The sequence below is a fragment of the Strix uralensis genome, chromosome 34, assembly GCF_047716275.1.
Source record: "Strix uralensis isolate ZFMK-TIS-50842 chromosome 34, bStrUra1, whole genome shotgun sequence".
Taxonomy (NCBI): Eukaryota; Metazoa; Chordata; class Aves; order Strigiformes; family Strigidae; genus Strix; species Strix uralensis.
The window spans coordinates 2,077,689-2,097,382 of NC_134005.1; the positions used below are offsets into that span (position 1 = coordinate 2,077,689).

General features: G+C 48.4%; 1 protein-coding gene across 1 annotated transcript in view; it reads left to right on the forward strand.

Annotated features, from left to right (window-relative positions):
* Positions 1-19,694, forward strand: part of LOC141936827 (hydrocephalus-inducing protein homolog) — a 99,689-nt gene that overhangs the window by 12,913 nt on the left and 67,082 nt on the right. The window contains exons 7-11 of the mRNA XM_074854149.1: positions 2,771-2,970; positions 7,231-7,355; positions 16,981-17,177; positions 18,780-18,811; positions 19,455-19,466. Of these exons, the coding sequence (XP_074710250.1) occupies positions 2,771-2,970; positions 7,231-7,355; positions 16,981-17,177; positions 18,780-18,811; positions 19,455-19,466 (566 nt within the window). The remainder of the gene's footprint in view (positions 1-2,770; positions 2,971-7,230; positions 7,356-16,980; positions 17,178-18,779; positions 18,812-19,454; positions 19,467-19,694) is intronic.

The following is a 19,694-nucleotide window of genomic DNA, read 5'->3' on the forward strand; positions in this document are numbered from 1 at the left end:
ACCTGGTTTGAAACCGTCTAAGGGTTTGCAGTTGCAAAGTAAAGCAAGGCTGTAAACTGGTTCCAGCTGTACCCGCAGACTGTAAGCAAGTGCCTAGCAGAGCTGGTAACGCAAGGCAGTGCTGCAGTGGAGAACTGCAGCCTGTATCTCCTCCCGAGGGAGGTGATTCAGCTTGCAAAAGCTCACGGGACTGTGGGTTCACAGCAGCCTGAGCAGCCAGCTTCTGCCTGGCACCCCTCTTCCCTTGGCTTTCCCCCCGTTTGGCCCGAGGCTGCGTTCAGCTTGGTGCAAGGTCCCATTCTGGTGGGTCACAGAGTGTGGCTGGAGGGTCAGGGCACTCTGAAGAGCTGAGTCCGGCCTTGTACAGGATGCAGCGTCCCAGGGTGTCCCTGGAGAGGGGGCTCGGCACGCAACGTGCGTGTGCATGAATGGCGAGAGGCAACTTGCTCTCTCAAGGTCGTGGTTGTCTCTGTGGCCAAATCCTGGTTGCTTTAGCCTTGCCCTTGTGTACCTGGAGAAGTCCCTTTCCCGGGGCAGGCAGTCCCAGTGCCCCTCCCCGGCCCCAGAGCTGGGAAGGTGGCATGTGCTTGCTTCTGGGGGGGTTACACCTGGGGGAGGCATTTATTCCTTGGGCTCTTCTGTACATGGCTGTGGATCCACTTGGTCCTTAGCAATGACAGTGACTTGAAAATGGTTTCCTATTATTTCCCTTAAATAATTCCAACTGTTGAAGTTTCTTTTTTCTTTATCTCCCTGCTGATCTGAACTCCTCGCATCATCCTCTGTCAACCTGGCATCTGGGAGAGAGAAGTAAATATGGCATGCCAAGATTTAACAAGGCAGGCAGCTTTCAAGTGGATTTACAGTGCCTTTGTTACAGTAGTGTGGCCACAGTAACAACAACAACAAAGTAAATAGGATTCTTCATTTGCTAATGCAGTTTCTGAGGATCTAAACAGTCCAGGATGTGAAGTACCCAGATAGTAGGTGCTTTAAGTTCGCATGGGCTGCCCGTACCTTTTATTTTAGATGGCTTAGGCTGCAGGATTGAGTACAAAATTGCTAATTCAGAAAGGCTTGCTGAAGATGAAGCGCTCTCCTGAAATGTGATATTCAGTTCTGTAGGTCGTTTGCTGCAGTTTCCTTCCTGGTATTTTACTTTCCAAATACGAGAAGCAAAAGCCCTTCTGCAAGGTCCAGTGTGAATATTTGATATGTCTAGAGAGAAAGATCTTTCTTTATTCTTTTTCACATCTTGGCTGTGACAGCATCTGTTACAGCAACCTTAAACCCCAGCTGGTGGGTAGCGCTGGGTGTTAGTTGTTGTGTTAAAGCAGTAGCTCTGTGTCTGTGCCTCCTCTGGCTGCCTTAGGGCCCTTCCAGACTTGGAGGGGGCGGGTGTGGGGAGAGCAGGAAATCCCAAGCACAGAGGAATCTGAATCTGTTCTGGTTAAGAGAGTTTGTTGTGTGCAATTCCTAAATCAAATTATCTGCTTGCTGCTTCAACAATGATAAAAATATCAGACGGCTTCAAAGCACCGAGGAAAAAAGATCAGGACAGCGAGTGATAAGATGCAGAGCTTCCATCAACTCATGGCTAAGAGAGCTGCTGGAGGTAATGGCTCCTGGGCCTGCTGCAACAGTTTTACCGGTGCTTTCAGCGGGGGCACGGGGATACTTGCAGCCCTGCGATGCCACACCGTCCATCTGGAGATGGATCTGCTCCTCCCTACAGTAAAATGATTTTGGTGATTTGATTTGCCTTCCTACTGCTGAAGGCCAGACAGCTGGGGGGACTGTCTGTCTCTTTTGTGAAGAAGCCAGTGCCGGGGAATAGCACAGCTGAGTTTGCTCTGGCAGGGCTGTCCCAGTGTCTCCCATCTGCAGCTCCTGCTACCACCTGCCTCAGGTAGGCATGCTAACAAGGCATCAGCCCTGCAGCAGAGAGGAAGCAAAGCTATTTCCCACGTCCCCTGAGGCTAGGTGAGCTGGAAAGGGAAACTGAGATTAGACACAGGAAGAACTCTTAAGTCTAGGGTAGAGCTGGAATAGGCTGCTGAGGGCAGGGGTGGAATTGTTAGTGCTTTTAAGTACTTGTCAGACATCTTGCAAGAAGAGTTTGGGTGTAGAGCTGAGCCAGTTCTGGGGTGGGGAGATAGATCAGATAGCTTTTCAAGGGTGTGTGTCCCCAGCCTTGTCCCTATAATGCTCTGGGAAGGGGTGGGAAATACACACTTACCCTGCACTCACCTGACATTAAAACAATTCCCGTGTCCAGCTTGTTAAATCTTTCACCGAAGAGTGAGTGTTGGTCGTGCATGTGGCAAAGTCCTTTTGAAAATGCACCTGAGCGTCCCCTGGCCAGCGTCAGTGAGGTCGCTGCGTTGCTGGGATTGGAGTTAGTGCTGTGGCACAACTGGGTGCTTAGTGGAGCCTTTGATCATCTGCGGTGGTGATCGAAGCGGGTTCTTGTTACTGCTGTAATCCCTTACATGAAATTGCTCTATTTTGGTGCCTCCAAATCAAAGTATCAGATAATTTTGTCTGGTTCTGCCAGCTTGCTGTGAAAGCAGGTGAATCAGTGGGATTGTTTCTTCTTTGCAAGTTAACAGCCCTGTTCAAGTCACGCTGCAGGAATGAAAGGTCACTAAGGTAAAAAGTCCTTTGACATTGCTGGATGCTACTGTTAGAGTCACAGAAAACAGCAGTTTTTCTTCTGCCATGGGATGGTACTGAATGCACTGTGCTGAGATTGTTTCTTTCCCTGCAGGATTATTTCTACCAGCTCACCTGCATCACAGAAAGGGAAAAGTTTATTGTGCCAATCCGAGCTATCGGTGCCCGAGCTATCCTGGACTTCCCTGACCAGCTGAACTTCTCCGTCTGTCCAGTCAAGTACAGCTCCCAGAAAACTCTGCTGGTTCGTAACATCGGGAACCGGGAGGCTCGCTACCGCATCAGCACTGAGAGGTAAAGGAGCTCGTCTTCTTTGTGCAAAACACTGTTGCATGATAACAGGGTTGGTAACAACACGGAACCAGAGCATCTGAGCTGCTGTATTGCAGCCGTAGCTGGAAACGGGCAGGACACGTGGGGTTTGCTGTTGCTTGTAGTGTTTAAGCGTGACGCAACCTTTGATAAAACTCTGCGTGCTGCAGCGAGGTTTTGTACTGCAGGGGTGTCTCCAACAGAGCGTCTCGCAAGACTGATTCTGTTAGATTGAAACGAAGGAAGGCAACCTGGCTGCCCGTGGGCTGTGTAAGATGCTGCGTGGCAGGCGACAGCTCTAGGAGCTCGGTTCCTGTAGACCAAACGGGGTGTTAAGAAATGGGCAAGCTGTGAGCTGGTGAGAGAGACATTTAAGAATTTACCAGCAGCTGTGTCTTTATTTGCAAGTGCCTTTAGAGATCGTAGATCAAAGCAATTGGTATCGAGGCCCTGACAAGAACACTGTGTGGTCCAGGAACTTTGTTTTCCAGTAGGTTTGGTCTGGTCCCTGGGACCAAATATTAAGTGGAATGAGCTTTTAGGTGGAGCTGAGCAGACACTGGCTTCAAAACTGCACCACAGCCCCAAAGCAGCATGCTAATGAGGGCACAGGCAAAAGATGCAGCAAGTGTCTGGTGCATGGGTTGGGGGCCTTTTCTTCTAGAGCTTTATCTCTCCCAGATTTCCTGGAGAGTGCTCGAATCTGTAGGGATCCAGCTTGCAACCTCCTGATCCTGAGTATCTTCTGAAACGGTTACATACCAGCGTCGGCCAAAGACACCCACTGCACGTGAGAGGAGGAGGAGGATGATTAGTGGAGTAGAAGGGAGTGAGAGATCTGTCTAAGCTTAGATCCATCAGGTGACCTCTGTATCCTTTATTCTCTATCTAAACAATTTAAACTTCTGTTTTCTGGCCTGAGCATATTCAGGCTCTCGCCCATTCACAAGTCAGCTGCAGATGCCACCATTTCCTAGTCCATCGTGCTGCTCATATCACGTTTCCTTGCGGCTTTTCTCTGGATTTCCTTCTCTGTGGCACCAAGCATAACCTGTTTGCCTTCACCTTCAGTGCATTTCTCAGCCCATCTCCAATCCTAACCTTTCCCCTCAGTACTGAGAGCGCAGCTCTTGCATCTGGTCACTTCCTGATGACATTCCCTGCCTGTTACTCATTTCTCTAAAGGCTTTGATGTTTTCTGTTGTGCATTTCCCTCCAGGGAAGAGCTCTTAAGTGAAGCCATGGGGCCAATTCAGCATCCTTCTGCTGTTCCTGTTCGGAGCTCTCCCTTGCCATGGTTTCTACCAGAAGCATGGCTGCATTTTGACCACTTTTTCATGAAGGGAGAAAACCACCAAAGCCCTCCCCGTTATGCAGTCTGGCTTTGTGCCTCTCCTCCCTCTGCATGTCCATACCCAGCTCTTAACTGCATAGCATGGTAATAAAAAATAATGACAGTAGAAATAGAGAAAGTCTCTTCCTGTTGTCGCATTGTTAAGGCAGGATAATGAGTTTCTGCTCCATGACATTCACAGAGATAAATGTCATTCCAGTACATTCCAGTTGAAAATGGTGTCTGGAAGCAGATCTCAGTGCAGCACTGCCTTTTCCTGACATTGCTGACGGCGTGCTATGCCATGCTATGGGGCTAGAGGGGATCAGTCCGAGATAAGATCCATTTAGGAATGTCCCCACCAAGCTCTGAAAGCTCAGGAAAGTATCCTGCGAGGCACAGTGCCTCGAGCCCCCTTGCATCCCTCCCTGTAGTCCCCATACGCTACCTGGAGGCGTGAGATTGGCCAGTTACCATAGGACGTGCAAAGACCATCCAAGGACATGAAAATAGAGCCTAGGTGCAGTGAAAGAGGGAAATACAGAGCTTGCGAGATGCTGATCCACACAGGATTTCTCAGCACAGAGATGGAGTCTTGGATGCTTTGACTGTAGCAGGCTGCAAGGTGCCATTGGGAGATCTGGACTTGTGAAAGTTTAGATGTCGTACAACAAAGCAAACCTACAAATGGACATAGTTAAAAAGCACGTCAGAAGAAAACGAGCTATTAAAAAACCTCCAAACCTTATCTTTTGTGTCTTTCAGGAGCAGTAGTGATGCATTAAAAGGGTAGATCTAACAGGATGAGAATTATCCTAAAGAGCAGCTCACACTTAATGGATAAAAAGCCAACGTCTATCCCGCTAGCGTCATCTCTCGGCAGTGGTTTTCATTTGGCTATGACAATGTGTCAGGGATGTCTCCTTAGCATCTCTTCTTATCTGTAGGCTGCAGACAACAGCTTAGTGACGGTGACTGAACTTCAGGGGAGTTAAGTTTAACCATGGAGCTTGCATCTTTGGGTCTTGGAGAACCAGGTCCATGTGAGGGATAACGAGCTCCTGCTACAGCAGTAAGAGAGTTGTCTTGTGGGTACAGCATGGGGTGGGATGTAGGACATGCAGTGTCTGATTTGTGCTCCATTTCTCAGTCCTGAGAACTGAGTCCTGAACTTGGTTGGATCCTCTTCTTCTGATAATTTGAAGAGATGAAGATATCTTCAGGAGTGTTATTCCCATCCCATCCCATCCATCTGAGGGCAGGAGTGTGTAGACATGGGGAAGGAGTAGGAAGGTGATGGGATGGGAGGTAGTGCTGAAGTGTTGCCCGGGATCCCCCTTAACTGGCAGCTTTTCTGTTCTGGCAACATTTCTGAAAAAAAAAAAAGGGAAAACCCCCAAATCTCTGCCTTTCCCACACCAGGCAATGATCCCACCCAAGCCCTGGCAGAGACCTGCAGCAGTCCTGGCATAACCCTCAGTGCGGATGCAGGGCCGAGTAGAACAGCCCAGTTCTGAGGCTGGTGGTGCCTTGTCTTCCCTCCTCTCTCTCCAGAGTCTCAGGTCCAGCACACAAACGTTGCAGGCCCCGTGCTTCGGTGGCAATGCTCTCGCTGGTTGTAATGGGAGCAGGTCAGGCCCCTAATTGCAGCGATATCTCCTTAATGAGCAGAAACTGCAGCAATTTCATCAGCTGTCACTACTCACATGAACAAAGTTCAGCTTGCGCATGGCTCCAGTTGTTCTCGGTATTTTTGTGTGTGTTGCGTTCTCTAATCATGGTAAAACTCTCCAGAACATGTTTTTAAGGTGACAAATTGACCACCAGCAAAGCACTAAAACCAATAACTTTTGTTTTCTAAGTGGGGCTGTAGAAGAGCCACGAAGCCCAGCTGCAGAAGCATGTTTCACCTGACTTGTCCCTTTGCATTAAAGCACTGAGTTTTGTGTCTGTCAGCCAAGAGCCATTTACCCGGTGACAAATCATAATTGCTCATATTAAATCCAAAGTACCCCAACACATTTTCATAATTATTTCCAGTGCATTGCACAGAATTTGCCTGGTGGGCCAAGCAAACAGTTATTGAGCTTGGATTACAACCCAGAGTCCCAGATTGCAGTGCTTGTGAGTACCCAGAAAACCTCCTGTTAAACTCGCCTTGACGTGCTCCTGGTAATGGCACTTCATGTAGCCGGGGGTTTAATGGTTCAGGCTGTGCATGGGATCCTCCTCCCGTGTCTTGTTTCCATGTTGTTGTATCGCTCTAATCTGCCTTTGCACTTACTGAGCTTTTTCTGATTGTTCCTTTTCTTAGAGCAGCTTTCATTGTACTGCCGATGAAACGTGCCCTTTCTTAGGCTAAACTAGGATGTTTTCAAGGTAAAAAAATGAATTCTGCACTTTAAACCATAATTATTCTGTGGTCTTCCAGAAAGACACTTATCCTCCCTGTCTGATTCCTAGGCTGCAGTGTCACTGGGACAGGTAATGCCCTGACATTTGCATCTCTTGAGGTGGAGTTTATAGGTGGCAGGGAAAGACAGATTCCTGAGGAAGTCAGTGTCAAGTTGTGCAGGCAGATAGCTCTCACCATCTCTGTGCTCCTCAAAACCATCCTCTGGCTGTATTGCTAGCGGTCGGACTCCTGAGCCTCCCTGCAGAGAAGGGGATGCAGAGTATGGGGGAGCTGAGGTCGTTTGACACCACAGGATGTTCGGAGAGCTGGATCTCTTCAGAAGTGAGAGTCAGTAGAGCCATTTCTGACCCTCTATGTTCTGTTTTTTTCTGCTGACTGTGGCTTGTTTGCTTCTTGCTTGCACAAGTGAGCTGAAGTGGAGTAGACTGCAAAAGGAGTATAGTCCCCGAATCGCCCACAGTAGCCCTGACGTGTCTCTGTCTCTGCGTTGCAGCCCCTTCTCTGTGGATCCCTCCATCGGGACTCTTGGGATCGGTGATGCCATGCAAGTAACAGTGGAGTTTCACCCGCTGAAGACCGGGGATCATTCCAGTTCCCTGGTAGTTCGCTATGACACAGGTAAGCGCTGGGCACTGCGTGGTGCACGCTCTCTGCGTCCTTCAGAGCAGAGCCCTTTCTAAGCAGAATAATGTTAAACTTGCTTTACAAACTACTTCTAAAAGCTTTTCTTTCAAAACCTCTGCACGTTTCAGTGCTTAGAAGGGAGCAGATAAGGGGCAAAGGCTGAGTCTGTTCTGTGTGTCCTGTGTGGCTGTGTGCTGGTCCATCCCTGGTGTCAGCACGGTGTTCTCCACCCAGCACGCCCCCGTGACAGTCATCTACCATCATTTCCCATTGCCGCAGCCACCTTAATTCCCTCTCCAGGTGTGCCTCCCCTGTCCTTTACCTCAGGGAAAAAGTGACAAATAGTTGGTGTTTAGGGGTTGTTAAAGTGGATCCCCTCAAGCAGGAATGAGATTTTTGGCAGGCTGTTTTGCTGGGAGTTGCTGAGTGGAGGAAGGAGGAACCTTGCTTCTCCATTGCAGTGTGCACATGCAGGTGTGAAGTGTTATTCCTAGACAATGCTCTGTTTGAAGTGTAACGTGGGGAATGCATGCCTCTGTCGGACTCTCTCTAAATGCCCCTGGCTCTTACACACCTCTGTCCCCTGGACTGCTTCTCCGTTTTCTTGCCACAGACCCTTTTTTTATGTTGCCCTCTACCCACCTACATCCCACACTTCACAGCATCAGGACTGAAGCAGCCAGGACTTGAGGGCTCTTGGGGTTTGGCAGGGAGTGCTCGCTGCCTCCTGAGATAGGTATAAAATTTATACTAGGGTACGAGAAGCCAAGCTCAGGCCACAGAAATGCTGTCAGCTTTATAAGTCACTTTAAGAGTAAGTGGGAAAAACTCAAGAAAAAGGTGTGATGTTAAAATGCTTCTGTCTGCCTTGGTTCAGCAGAGGTATCTTGGGATGCTGGTCGAGACACTTCCTCAGTTGCCTGAATGCATTTGGTGTGCCTTTTCTCTTGCCTGAAAGAGAGGTTTGTTTTGTCCCTGTTCCTGAACTTCGGTCCTGGGAAGTGTGATGTCCTCACCTGGGTGCTGCTGTGATGCTTTAGCCCAGCAACGAGCATTTTATTGTCTTGAGTTTGTCGAAGTTCTAGAAATGCTCCTGTATCTTCCAAATGCTCTTTGTAGGCTTCTGAGTTATCACAGCTTTGTTTAATATTTTCCAGTCAATGACACATTCACAGAGAATGGTTTATGCTCACTCAGAAGCTCATTGGTTTGGGTAACACTTTCTTGACAGAACTACTGAAATTTCAGAGAACAACAAAAGGTGCCTCATTTGTATGCATATAGGGAACCTATAGGATAAACTTCAGAGGGATAGATCTTTTTCTGGGTTAGATCAGGGCTAAAGGTTAGGGCTGTGGGGGTTTATACCATGTGAAATGAACAGTCCAAGTGAAGAATCCAGGGCCAGGATCTTCACAGCTTGCTTTGAAAACCTGAGTCTTGTTCTTACTGAAGCACCTGATTCCTCCATGGTTAATCTTTGCAAAAGTGATTTTCATGGATAGGCCACAGGGACCAAACTACCTGCTGGCTCTGGGATAGGCAACCTCCCCGGAACATGGTGCAGCCACCTGGGAGATGAAGCCAGGATTCCTTCCTGCCTGTCAGTGCAGCGCTGCAGTTGTTTTTCAATAAACCACAGACTGAGAAGGAGAGCAAGGAATAATTAAGGGATTGTCTCTCAAACTTTGAAGCATACAAATAAGTAAAAGGCTGCTGAGATTAATTGCTGAAGTGAAACCGAAACATTTAACCAGTCTTAAAAGCTGCTTGCTGCAGGTGTAGTGCAGAGCAGCAGACAATGTTACCCAACCTGGCGGGGCGAGCCCTGGCTGATTTGTCCTGCACTAAGTCAGACTCCCTGTGACTCGCATACAAAAAGCAGCTGGGTTGCTCTTTCAGAGCCACCAACAGACTGTCTCTTATGAAACAGAGGCACTAAGAGCAAAATATCAGTGTAGGGTGTTGGGAGGCATTTTCCTTGCTTTACTGTGTGTCTGTATTGACTTGCTCACAAGTGGCAGTAGTTCTCAGTGAATCACACTGTTGTTAGTGTGACTGACGCAGGATCAGGTGCATGTTGCGTGAGTTTAGTTTTTGCTGAACTTGAGTCAAATCTGTCCCTAGCATTGCTTAAGCAAACATGGAGCTCTTCCCTTTGCCTGCTATTTGGTTGATTAGAATTGTGTGTCCTTCAGACTGTCCTGGTTAGGAGCACAGGTGTTGTCCCCTGGATAGACTGTCTATGTGGTGGTAGTCGTGTTGCTACAAACTTTACAGGTGAGTGTGAAGAAAATGTCTTTGCTGCTAAGAGCATAATGATTTACAATGAAAATTTGACCTTCACTGCTTTACATGTCCAAACTCCTCCATTTCCCCCATGCACATGGGTCTGGGTGTGAAAAACCCCAGCTCATACTCCAGCTGGGAATGCAAACGTGTCGGGATGCTGAATCCCTTTCTTCGGGTAAAATTGGTGCTGGGTTTGGCTGAACCGGCTTACTTTGGTAAATGAGGCCACCCATGCAAGGGCTTGGCGGTGTGTTAGTGGTCACTGTACACATGCAGGAAACTCATGAAATCCCAGCCCTGGTTGTTTACTGCTGTTTGGGGTTGAATAAGTAACTGTAGCGTGGACGTGCCAGCACCTCTGAACATCTCAGCTACCCAGAAGGATAAAGCATCCGAGAACAGCACTGCCTTGCTGTGATAGTCATCTGTGGTTCTGTGTAGGCTTTGGAGAAAACCACCACCTTTGTAGAGCTCTGTTCTCTTTCCTTTAAGAACCCCCTTTCGACCAAGGGTCTTGTCATCTGTCTTGCAAGGCTGGCATTGCAATCAGTGGCTTCCAGGAACTTGTTTGAAAATGAAATGAAAATCCTATTGATGTAGTCTCTGGATCAAGCCTTTTCCTTTCTCTTTTTTCTCCTTTGTAAATCCACTGAGGCATGTGGACAGGCAGCAGGGTTTAACTGAGGTTTAGCCCTTGTTGTGCTGCATTTTCCATTCCTGAGATCACTCCAACAAGTTGCTGAGTGTTCTCAGTTTGCACTGACTTCAGCCAGAACGGAGGAGGCTCAGTACTTGTCTGAGCAAACTCCCTACCTCGTTACATACTTGAGTCATCTCTGTATTGTGCAGGATACCAGGGTGGGAATACCGAAAACATTTTCTGGTTTTAATCTTAGTCTTGTGCCAGTGTTTACAGGGGCTCTGATGTTGCTGTGAGCAGCGTTAAGTTACTGTTGAGCTAAATTCATGGCAACAGACCGTGAGCTTCTGACGGCCACCGCTGTGTGCCACTGCCACTCCAGTCCGCAGTTGTTCATCTTCATGCACTTCTCCATTCCTTCCACACCAGGCAGATTTATAGTAGCTGCTTACAAGTGCCAAGAGGTGGGGAAATCTTCCACTTCCTAAGCAGCTGCCCCTTTTGAATCCAAAGCTTCCCTGCAGTGCACTAACCGATGTAATTCTTTTTTATTTGTGTTTAGTGCTGGCAGATAGTTAGAAACTTACATTGTTCTGTGAGTTTTTAAAGAAGATCTTGTTTCCCATGTTATCCCAAGGTGTAAGCCAGACTGGTGCTGTACAAGAGGCTTCTCTAGATTTGCCTTGGGCTATCAGGCATTTAAAAACTTTACAAAGGGATTTTTCTTTCTACCTGTCGTAGGTGGTGAGTGCATGTTGTGCTTTTTTCCCTTCGCTTGTGAGAATTCCCGGCAGTGGGGCTGGTTTCTGTCAGACTTTTATGTTCATGCACATCTGCTTCAAAGTGAGTGGAGGGAGTCATATATTGTAGGCAAAAGAAGTGTAAATAGGAGTTTGTGCAATTATATGTTGTCTTTGCATCTTAATAGTAGCAGCACTGCAACAGACCGAGGACTGGTAACTAATACTTTATACAACTGATTGGTTATATGCTTTCATAGTTCAAATCACTTAGATTGATGGGTGAGTCTAGTTGGTCTCCAAAGTGTTCGTTTCTGTCAAAACAGCTAATAGGTAACAACTGTTTCCTGTCTTTGTTCCCCTCTTCTAGAACTGCTTGTAATAATGAATTTTTCTTACACTGTTTTTGATAAGGCCGTTCTGCTCCTTGCAGAGTATGGCCCCTCTCCAGGGCCTTGTGTTTCAAGAGAGATGATCTGTCACTTTGAGGGTAGATGAAGGGAATTAAGTTTGTGCTTCATTTGCTTGAGGTTTCTTTGCACAGCTTTGTAGCTCCACAACTCCATAACACCCCTCCGATCAAAAACCCTGCTCAGCAACCCATGGAGTTGGCTGTGTGAGCACAGACTGGGGTGTATGTACTAGGAGGGTCACTTGGAAGTTGAAAATCTCCTTCTGGCTGTTTTGTTCATCCTCAGGCATTCACAGAAAACAGACTTCTGCGTGACGCTGCATACCCCATTTTTAGCACATGAAAGATTTCTGGAAGAATGTGGTTTTCATCTCTTTGCAGGTCACCCTTGACCGCAGCTTGTCTACTCTCTCATCAGTGGAAATCACTGACATGTCCTGAAGTGTCATTACCGGGGGATGTGTTTCAGGGCAGAACTGACCATTCATTAACCTCCTTTCCTTGTGGATCGATCAGCAACTGCTGAGAAGCAGAAGAGCAGCTTGAAGGGTCACTGATTTATTAGGTGGTCTATTGGGCATGTCTTTGCCAGGCAATCGGAATGGAAGTTCCTGCACTATTTTCCCCATGGCCAAAAGCAATGTTTCAGCCAGTCAGGTACCCCAGTGTATCGTTACTGTAGTAGCAATAAGGATTAAAAATAGCCCGCGGCATCCTGGGTATGCGGCAGTGGTCTTTCATCATCCAACGGTTTCATCGTCCTTTTCGATACATTCTGCGAAGCTCCTTCATGCTGGGCAGGACAAAGCCTCCGTGCTGGCTCCCAGATATTCCTGTGCCGGAGTATTTCATCCTGGAATGAGGCAAACAGTTCTTCCTAAGCACAGTGCAGAGGGGGTGATGGGGAATGCTGTGGGTGCTCGGTCACAGAAGGATGCATGGCGGGAGCCTGGCTGCAAGGAGATGACTTAACGTGCAGGAGAGCTGTCTGAAGAGCCTGCAGCCTGTCCTGTGGAGCACTGCTGGCTGGTCACTGCTTTCCACCTCCCTTTTCATCCCATCTGTTGTCTTACGGCACCTTGCAGGGCCTCTGGGGTAGAGACCCTCTTCTTGCACTGTGCTGCGTGGGCTCAGTGGGTGCTTTGCCGAGGCCGGGGCCATGCTGGGGACTCTGACCGTTACAGCAATACCTGTGGCCACAGTAATGACGAGGATGCTCTGAGCTTTGTTGTAGCCTGGGAATGGTTCTTCAGAAACACCTGTGTTAGCAGCAGCAGTGATTTAGTGGTGAGGTTTATAAACGAGGTCTGGAGTAAATAACGTGATGGTTTAATGATGTCTGAAGGCAGCTCCTGAACACCACCTCGGAGGAGCACTTACAAATGACTGTCGCTGCTCTGCGTTTTGCTCTAGAGCTGGAAATACAAGCGTGGGGACGGACAGACGGCCTTTCTCAGGCCGGCGGAGACTCGGTGCATCTTGTAGGTGAAGCCATTAGCTTCCCAACAGCGAAACAGCTCAGAGCAGTGCTCCTGACTCTGATCTAGTGGTAGCTCTGTGGGCGACGCAGCAAAAAGCACATGGTGGGGGGGCTGGATCAGGCTGTAGGTGACTTCTCCAGCTTTCCAGAGATCGCTTAGCCTGGTGAAGTGACTCGCTTCTCCGGCGGTGAAGTGGTAACAGAGACCTCTGCATGCTGTTTGAAAAACAAGGATATGCCAGCAGTGGAGGCAGCTGGGTATGATGGTAGCAGGAGCAAAAGAATCCCTTATCATAGGTCGATATGGGGGTACAGTAACATCCTTTTGAGTGAAGAGCTCTGCTTTCATTGCTTGCTTGTATTTTCAGTGAAAAAGCAGCAGGACCTGTCTCTCTCCAGCTGCGTTCATAGAAGAGATGAGAGCAAGGCACTGTCTTCTGACAGACTGGGCAAATGAAATTACACTTGCTTTCCATGCCACCTAAATATTCCAAATTTGACTGTCATTCACTCCTAAAAAGATTTAAAATGCAAATTCAGCAGAGAGGGAGACACAGGGATAGAGGAAGAATATGTCTTGGTGAAGACAAAATGCATCAGGGTGCTGTTTTGTTTCTGTTCAGTCTAATCAATCTGGCTACCAGCTTCCTAATGTTAGAGCAGTAATCAATGAAGGAAAGTACCAGCTGTGAATACTAGGAAAGTGCTCTTCATAAAACCTGAGATTTGTTTTGAAATCTCGTGCAAGGGTTTGCTCATCCATTCATTGAGCTATACTTTCAGGCTAAACAAAATCTGTCTTTCTGTTTAAGAACAGTTTGTACCACTCTGAAAATTATTCCCCCTTGCACCAGGATGATCATGTAGTATTAGATGAATTCAGAAAGATGTTTTAGCTGTTCTGTAAATTCTTTCTTTGTCTGTTTCCCTGCACACCAGGAGCCCCACAGAGGATGACCCAGTGCTAGATTTCTCACTTCAAGATAGTGAAATACCTGTGTCCGTAGTCACGCAGATGGATGCTGGGATAAAACACAGGGCTGTTTCTGCTGTGTCAAAGAGCATCGCTCAGGAGTGCACAACCCAAAGCGTCTGCTCTACTGCTCTATAAAAAGTCTAGCTTTTAATTTCAAGTTCAGGCATTGCTTTGTTCAGGTTGCAGAGAAAAAGCTGTGTCCTGCCACCTGTAGGAAATGTATCAAAAACATGTAAGAATGAGAGAGTTGACAGCCTGTAATAAGCTCATGTTGTGTAAATAACGATAGGGCTGACACATCTAGATTCAGTGAATGTGCTTTCATGGCAGCCAGGCATCCCAAACCACACGCCATGGACATTACCCTGTCAAGTGAAATACCTAGTGCTATGTCACTGTTACAGTACAGAGGGGTTTTTTAAAAAACTTATCTATTAAACAGCCAAGAGTCTTAAATGAAATGTCACATCTAATTTGACACCAAGACATGCAGCCTGCAGCCGCCCGTGGCCGACCCTGGCAGGTCCGCTCTCTGTGTCAGCTCATCGGCCTGGCAGACAGATCCGTGGCTTCCTCCTGACTCGCTGGCAGCTGTGCCCGCTCTCCTGGACCCAGAGATTTGTGGGTTTATGTATTCAGCACGATGCCGAATGCTCTCTGTGGTAGAAGGTGCTCCGGCAAACCCTCCAGCCTTCAGAAGAGTCCTGGGTGCCTGCAGCCAGGAGCGCAGGAGTGGCTGCGTCCCCAGCTCCTCCCCGGGAGAGCAGCAATAGGGGATGTTTAGCCAATTGTGTGGAAACAGGCAGTGCATATGCTTTCTCCCTCGTGGGCTCTAGAGTTAGCATTTCTCTGTGCTGGGGGCTTTATTCTCATCGCTGCTTAATAGCTTCTGATGGTTTTATCTTCAAAGAATTTGTCCAGTTGCTCTCTGGATTTACAGCTGTTAGCCTCTACAGCCTCCTGTGGCAGTGTGTTCCAAAGGAAGGAATACTCCCTGGAAAAGCACTACCACTTTTGTGTAACTTCTGACTAATAACAGTATTTCAGGCCCTCAGGTTCCTGTTTTATGACAAATAGTGACCAATTTTTCCTTATTCACGTTTCCCAGGCCATTCATGCTTTTACAAGCCTCTCCCGTCTACCTCCCATATGATTTCTAGGATGAGGAGTCCTACTCAATCTTCTTATAAAAGCTGCTTCATACTTTTAATTGTTCCTTCTGCCCTTCTCTATTTAGCTTCAAATGCTTCAGCTTGTTTTTTGAGATCAGAACTATACCCAGTATTTCAGGACGCATGTGGCCATGGGTTTAGACAGCGAGACGATGATAGTTTTCGTGGTGTTTATTTTGCAGTAGTTTGTCATCTTGATCGTTGTAGAGCGCTGGCTCATGTTTCCATAAACCCGAGCTCGAAGCACTGTGCGTGTCTCCCATTTCTTGGCTCCTGGCTCCTTTGCTTGCCAATATATGCCAAGGACTCAGTGGAGGGAGAGGCAATGCTTATAAAGCATACCCGCCTCTGTAACCCTCCTGAACATCAGTTATTTCTGTATGCCAAGTTGTCCATTATAGAAAGCAGATTGTCCAGTCACTGTAAACATTGCTGCTGTCCTCGCAACGTAACTCGTCTCTGGCCACAAATCCCTACCACTCCAGACTCCCTTAAGAGCAGAGAAATCGAGGCTATACAGGCATGAAGGCTGGATTCTCCGTGTGTGGAGATGAGTGAATGACTCTAGAGATCTACTGTTTTAAGGGTGAGTCTTGCTTCATTCCCCAGTGCCCCCCCAAAAGAGGGGGCTCCTTTTTTTTTTTTTTTCCCCTGGAATGAACGTGATTCTGCTGTGTCGTGTCTGGCTTAGGATTTCAGGAGTCCACCCAGCGCACATCCAGCTCTCTCCCTGTGTTGTTGCACGGTAGCCGTTTAAAGGCAGGTCCATTCTCTGGCTGCCTTGCTGTGACCTGTGCAGTGAGGAGGAGGCTCTGCCTTTGCAGAGGGATGCTCTCCAGGCTATGGCCGGGTTGCTGCACTTGTCCGTTGGGGCTGGCTCTGAGGCTTTAAGCACCACTCCACAGAAATGCCGTTTCTAGAGAGCATGTCTGATGTTTGCTGTTTGCATCTCACCTGGGAAACACTTGCCTGCAAGAGGAAGAGTGGGCTTGGTACTGAAGTTTGAGCTCATTTGACTCCCAGGAGTTACTTGGCTGGGACGAAGGAAGGTTTGAAAGCTCTGGAGATGAGGGAGCCTGTGGTGGGAGTCTGTTTGGGAGGGTGACGTGCTGGCAGGTACTCCAGCAAGGCTCCAGTCGTTAGTCAGTTGATGTGCACAGCCCGGGACACTCTCCTCTTCAGCTGGGTCTGAGGTGGAAAGCAAAGATGCCCTCGCTCTGGTCGTTGGATGGCTTGGGAAGATGCAGCGTAGACTTGCAGACTCAGGCATAAGCAACAGGGGCCCGGCTGAGGAAATGGGCTTGCAGGACTGTAATGGGCAGGTTGGGGTGGGCCGTGCCCCACCAGTCTGGTTTTGACATGTCTTCACAAACCCACAGCAAGTGAGGGCACTGCTTCTGCAGCACGGTGAAGCTCTTTTCTGTGTCCCATCCTGCCCTGGGCTGTCACTTGTTCCTCTGAACCTCCCTTTCCTGCCCACGTGCCCCCAGGCATCTGTGCTTGTCAGCAACAAGGGGTCAGGAGAGACACAACACTGGGCAAGCCCTGACTGAGGTGGGACTCCTCAGAGTCACCCGAATGACTTGGATGCAGAATTCCCTGTGACTTGATTGGGATGGCAACCCAAAGGCCACCTGAGCACATCTGAAAAATCTCACTGTAAATACTGTGACCTTGGGGATAAATCTCTACAAACACACCCAGAAATAAGGTGCTGACGGTGGTGCCCAGGACATCCTCATTCTGTACACGGGCAGCTGTCAGGATGTGATAAATGTGCTGATCTGTGGAACTGCTAATACAGGTAAAAGCTGTAACAATTTCTTCTGTTACTGGTGGCTTGCTTTGTTCCTCATACTTCCATCAGCAAGTGAGATGAGCAAAGACTCCCCTCTGCTTTTTTCCAGGTGAAGATATTCACACAAGCCTTTATGGAGCAGCTGTAGATGTCAACATCGGGCTGGCCAGGAGCTCCCTGACAGTTGAGAAGACTTACCTCACGCTGTCAAACCACAGATCTGTGGTCATCCACAATCGGAGTGAAATCATAGTCCACTTCCAGTGGAAGGCTTTTGTTACTCAGGAAGAGGAAGATTATCAGAAGCTGAGGTTTGTTTGAAAGATTCATTTCAGTAAGATACACTGCCCAAGGGTAAAACTAACATATGGCCTCAAGGGGTGTTGGTGCATTGAATGGTTTAGGACAAGTAAACCATCTACAGCATCAGGTTACGTGTCCCTAGAGCTCAGTGCCTCCCATTCCAGCTCCATCCGTACTCCAGCTGAGGATGGTGTTTTGGGGAGGAAAGGCTGATTGCAATGACTGGATTTCCTCAGAGAGCAAATTTGCTTTGTGGGAGCACCAAACCACTGAGGTCCAGAGACCCCTGGCTATGGAGGGTCCATGAGGCTGAGGAGAGTGTCAGCACTCGTTCCCTGGGACTGCACTGAGTAGCAGCACTTAACATAGCTGCAGGTAGCATAACTGTTACGATATTCACTGCAGCTTCTTCCACTCCAGCTTTGATAAGGTGGCAGGCTCCTTCTCCAGTAATGTGCAGGTCAAGTGCTTTGTTGGCCCAGCAAGTTGAGGCCATCCTGCTGTAGGATGTTGAATTGCCTTGCACTGTCCCGGGTTCCAGCACAACGAGGTATTTCTACCCTTCCTCAGAGACTGGGGAGAATTCGGAGGTGAAGCGTTCTGCAGGGAAGGTAGGGCAGCACAGGACAGAGTGCATTTGGGCTGCAGCAGCCTGTGTCTTCATGGTGCTGAGAGATGGGGCAGGTTCTTCAAAGGGTGTCTGTGGTGAAGCTTTGAAATTCCCGTTTCAGGCAGCAGAGAAACACTTATAGCCCGGGGGGATGAACTGGAAATGACACTTAAAAGTTTGGGTGATTAAGGGAATCCTTGTGGGACTTTTCAGACTTGCATGGATGTAGGTGTATAGGAGTTAGCTCATAGCTGATCAGGAAACTGCCTTAAACTGGAGCACTTTTTAAGGGCTTCTGAGCCAATAAAGATCAACATAATTAGGTCAAAAATGCCTTGAAGGCCAAAACTAGTTTTCTACTGTTCCCTAATTTTAATTACACAGTGTGTGACTTCTGTGCAAGCTCGGTGTGTTAAAAGAAAATCTCATTACCTTCTCTGGGCACTTGCCTGGACCATTCCTTTACCGCTCTCCTCTCGCCTGCCTGTCTCAGATTGGACCCTCTTTCCCCTCAGAAGCAACCAGGTTTCCCCACAGTTCACTTCAACCTGATTCTTTTCCAATTACATTTGATCTCATGCCAGATTATGTCCTAGAGTCTGATCAGGATGTTTTTTTCCTCCTACTTGCAGTCTCAGGGATGGTCATAGCTCCAAGGCCACTGTCCTGCTGTCAGAGAAGCTTCTGAGATCTCAGAGCAGAGAGGACTTTTTCCATGAGAGGAGGCAGTGCAGGACCCTGCTCTGGGCTGTGACCCCAGAGGACCTGGATCATTAGAAGGTCTATCCAGGGGTTTGCTCTGTCTCCCTCCTGCAGGACTTTCTGGGATGTAATGGTGGAATTATTGTCCGCTGATGGAGGTTGAGTTGAGGGTTGCTCATCGGTGGCTGGAAGCCCTCCTCACGCGCAGCGCTGTAGGTCAGCCATGGAGAAACATTTCCCACTGCACTCCAGGGGGAGCGAGCCAAAGCAAGTGGTTTTGGCGCTGGTGCCAGCCTTGGCCCGAGGCTCTGGCTGTGTACAGCTAGTAACGTCCATGACCGTATTTCCTTTTGAACTGTATTTGAATTCAGCTGGGTGATGATTGCTATCCTGTTTATACTACATTGCCTCGATCTGCTGGATGGAGCCTTCCACTCATCCCCCCAGAGTTGTCACCTGCTGGTTCTTCATGGCCAGGGACTGGAGCGTGCAGAGGGGACAACGATATGCCAGCTAGGAAGCAACTGCTCTGTAGCCGTGCTCCCTTATCTCTTGGTTGTGATCTTTAAACACTAGAATAATTTCTGCTACAGCTACCAAGTAAGGGAGAGATTAACTGCGTCAAAGCCCTACAGAGATGGCCAAAAAGAGGAAAAAGATAAGGTGGTTCAAGGGGTTTGGATTCAGAGATGCTGGTCCAGACTTCTTTAGTGGGTGATGCGAGGCAAAGTCCCTTCCCCTCTCAGGGCCTCTGTTTCCATGCATATAAAGCCATTGGTTTCACCAAAGGGATGCGGTGCCTGAATTCATTGGTTTGCTTTTACAGTGATCTGGGATCCTCTGGTGGAAGGCGGTACAGGGCACAGAGAGCACATTTAGCTTGCTTATCCCTGCAGGTCCAAAGGGGAAGAAAATTGAGTGATGCCAGTAGCCTGCAGCTGAAACCCAGCTGCGTCTCCCCTTGCCAGTGAAGCCCTGCAGTGAGTGCTCCTTCATCTCGATCTGCCTCCCCCAAGCAGCTCTGTGGTAGGAAAAGCCAGTTGGGGTTGTTGGTGGATTCTCCATCAGCTGTGGCAGAGACTTTGAGCCGGGAGGCTCTCGAGGGCTGCTGGCTTTCAGAAACCTCTTCTGAGCTTGTAAGTGTGGAGTAAAACTACGTGCTGTGCCAGCGAACAGCAAGTGATAATCTGATCTGTGTGGACCCCGCG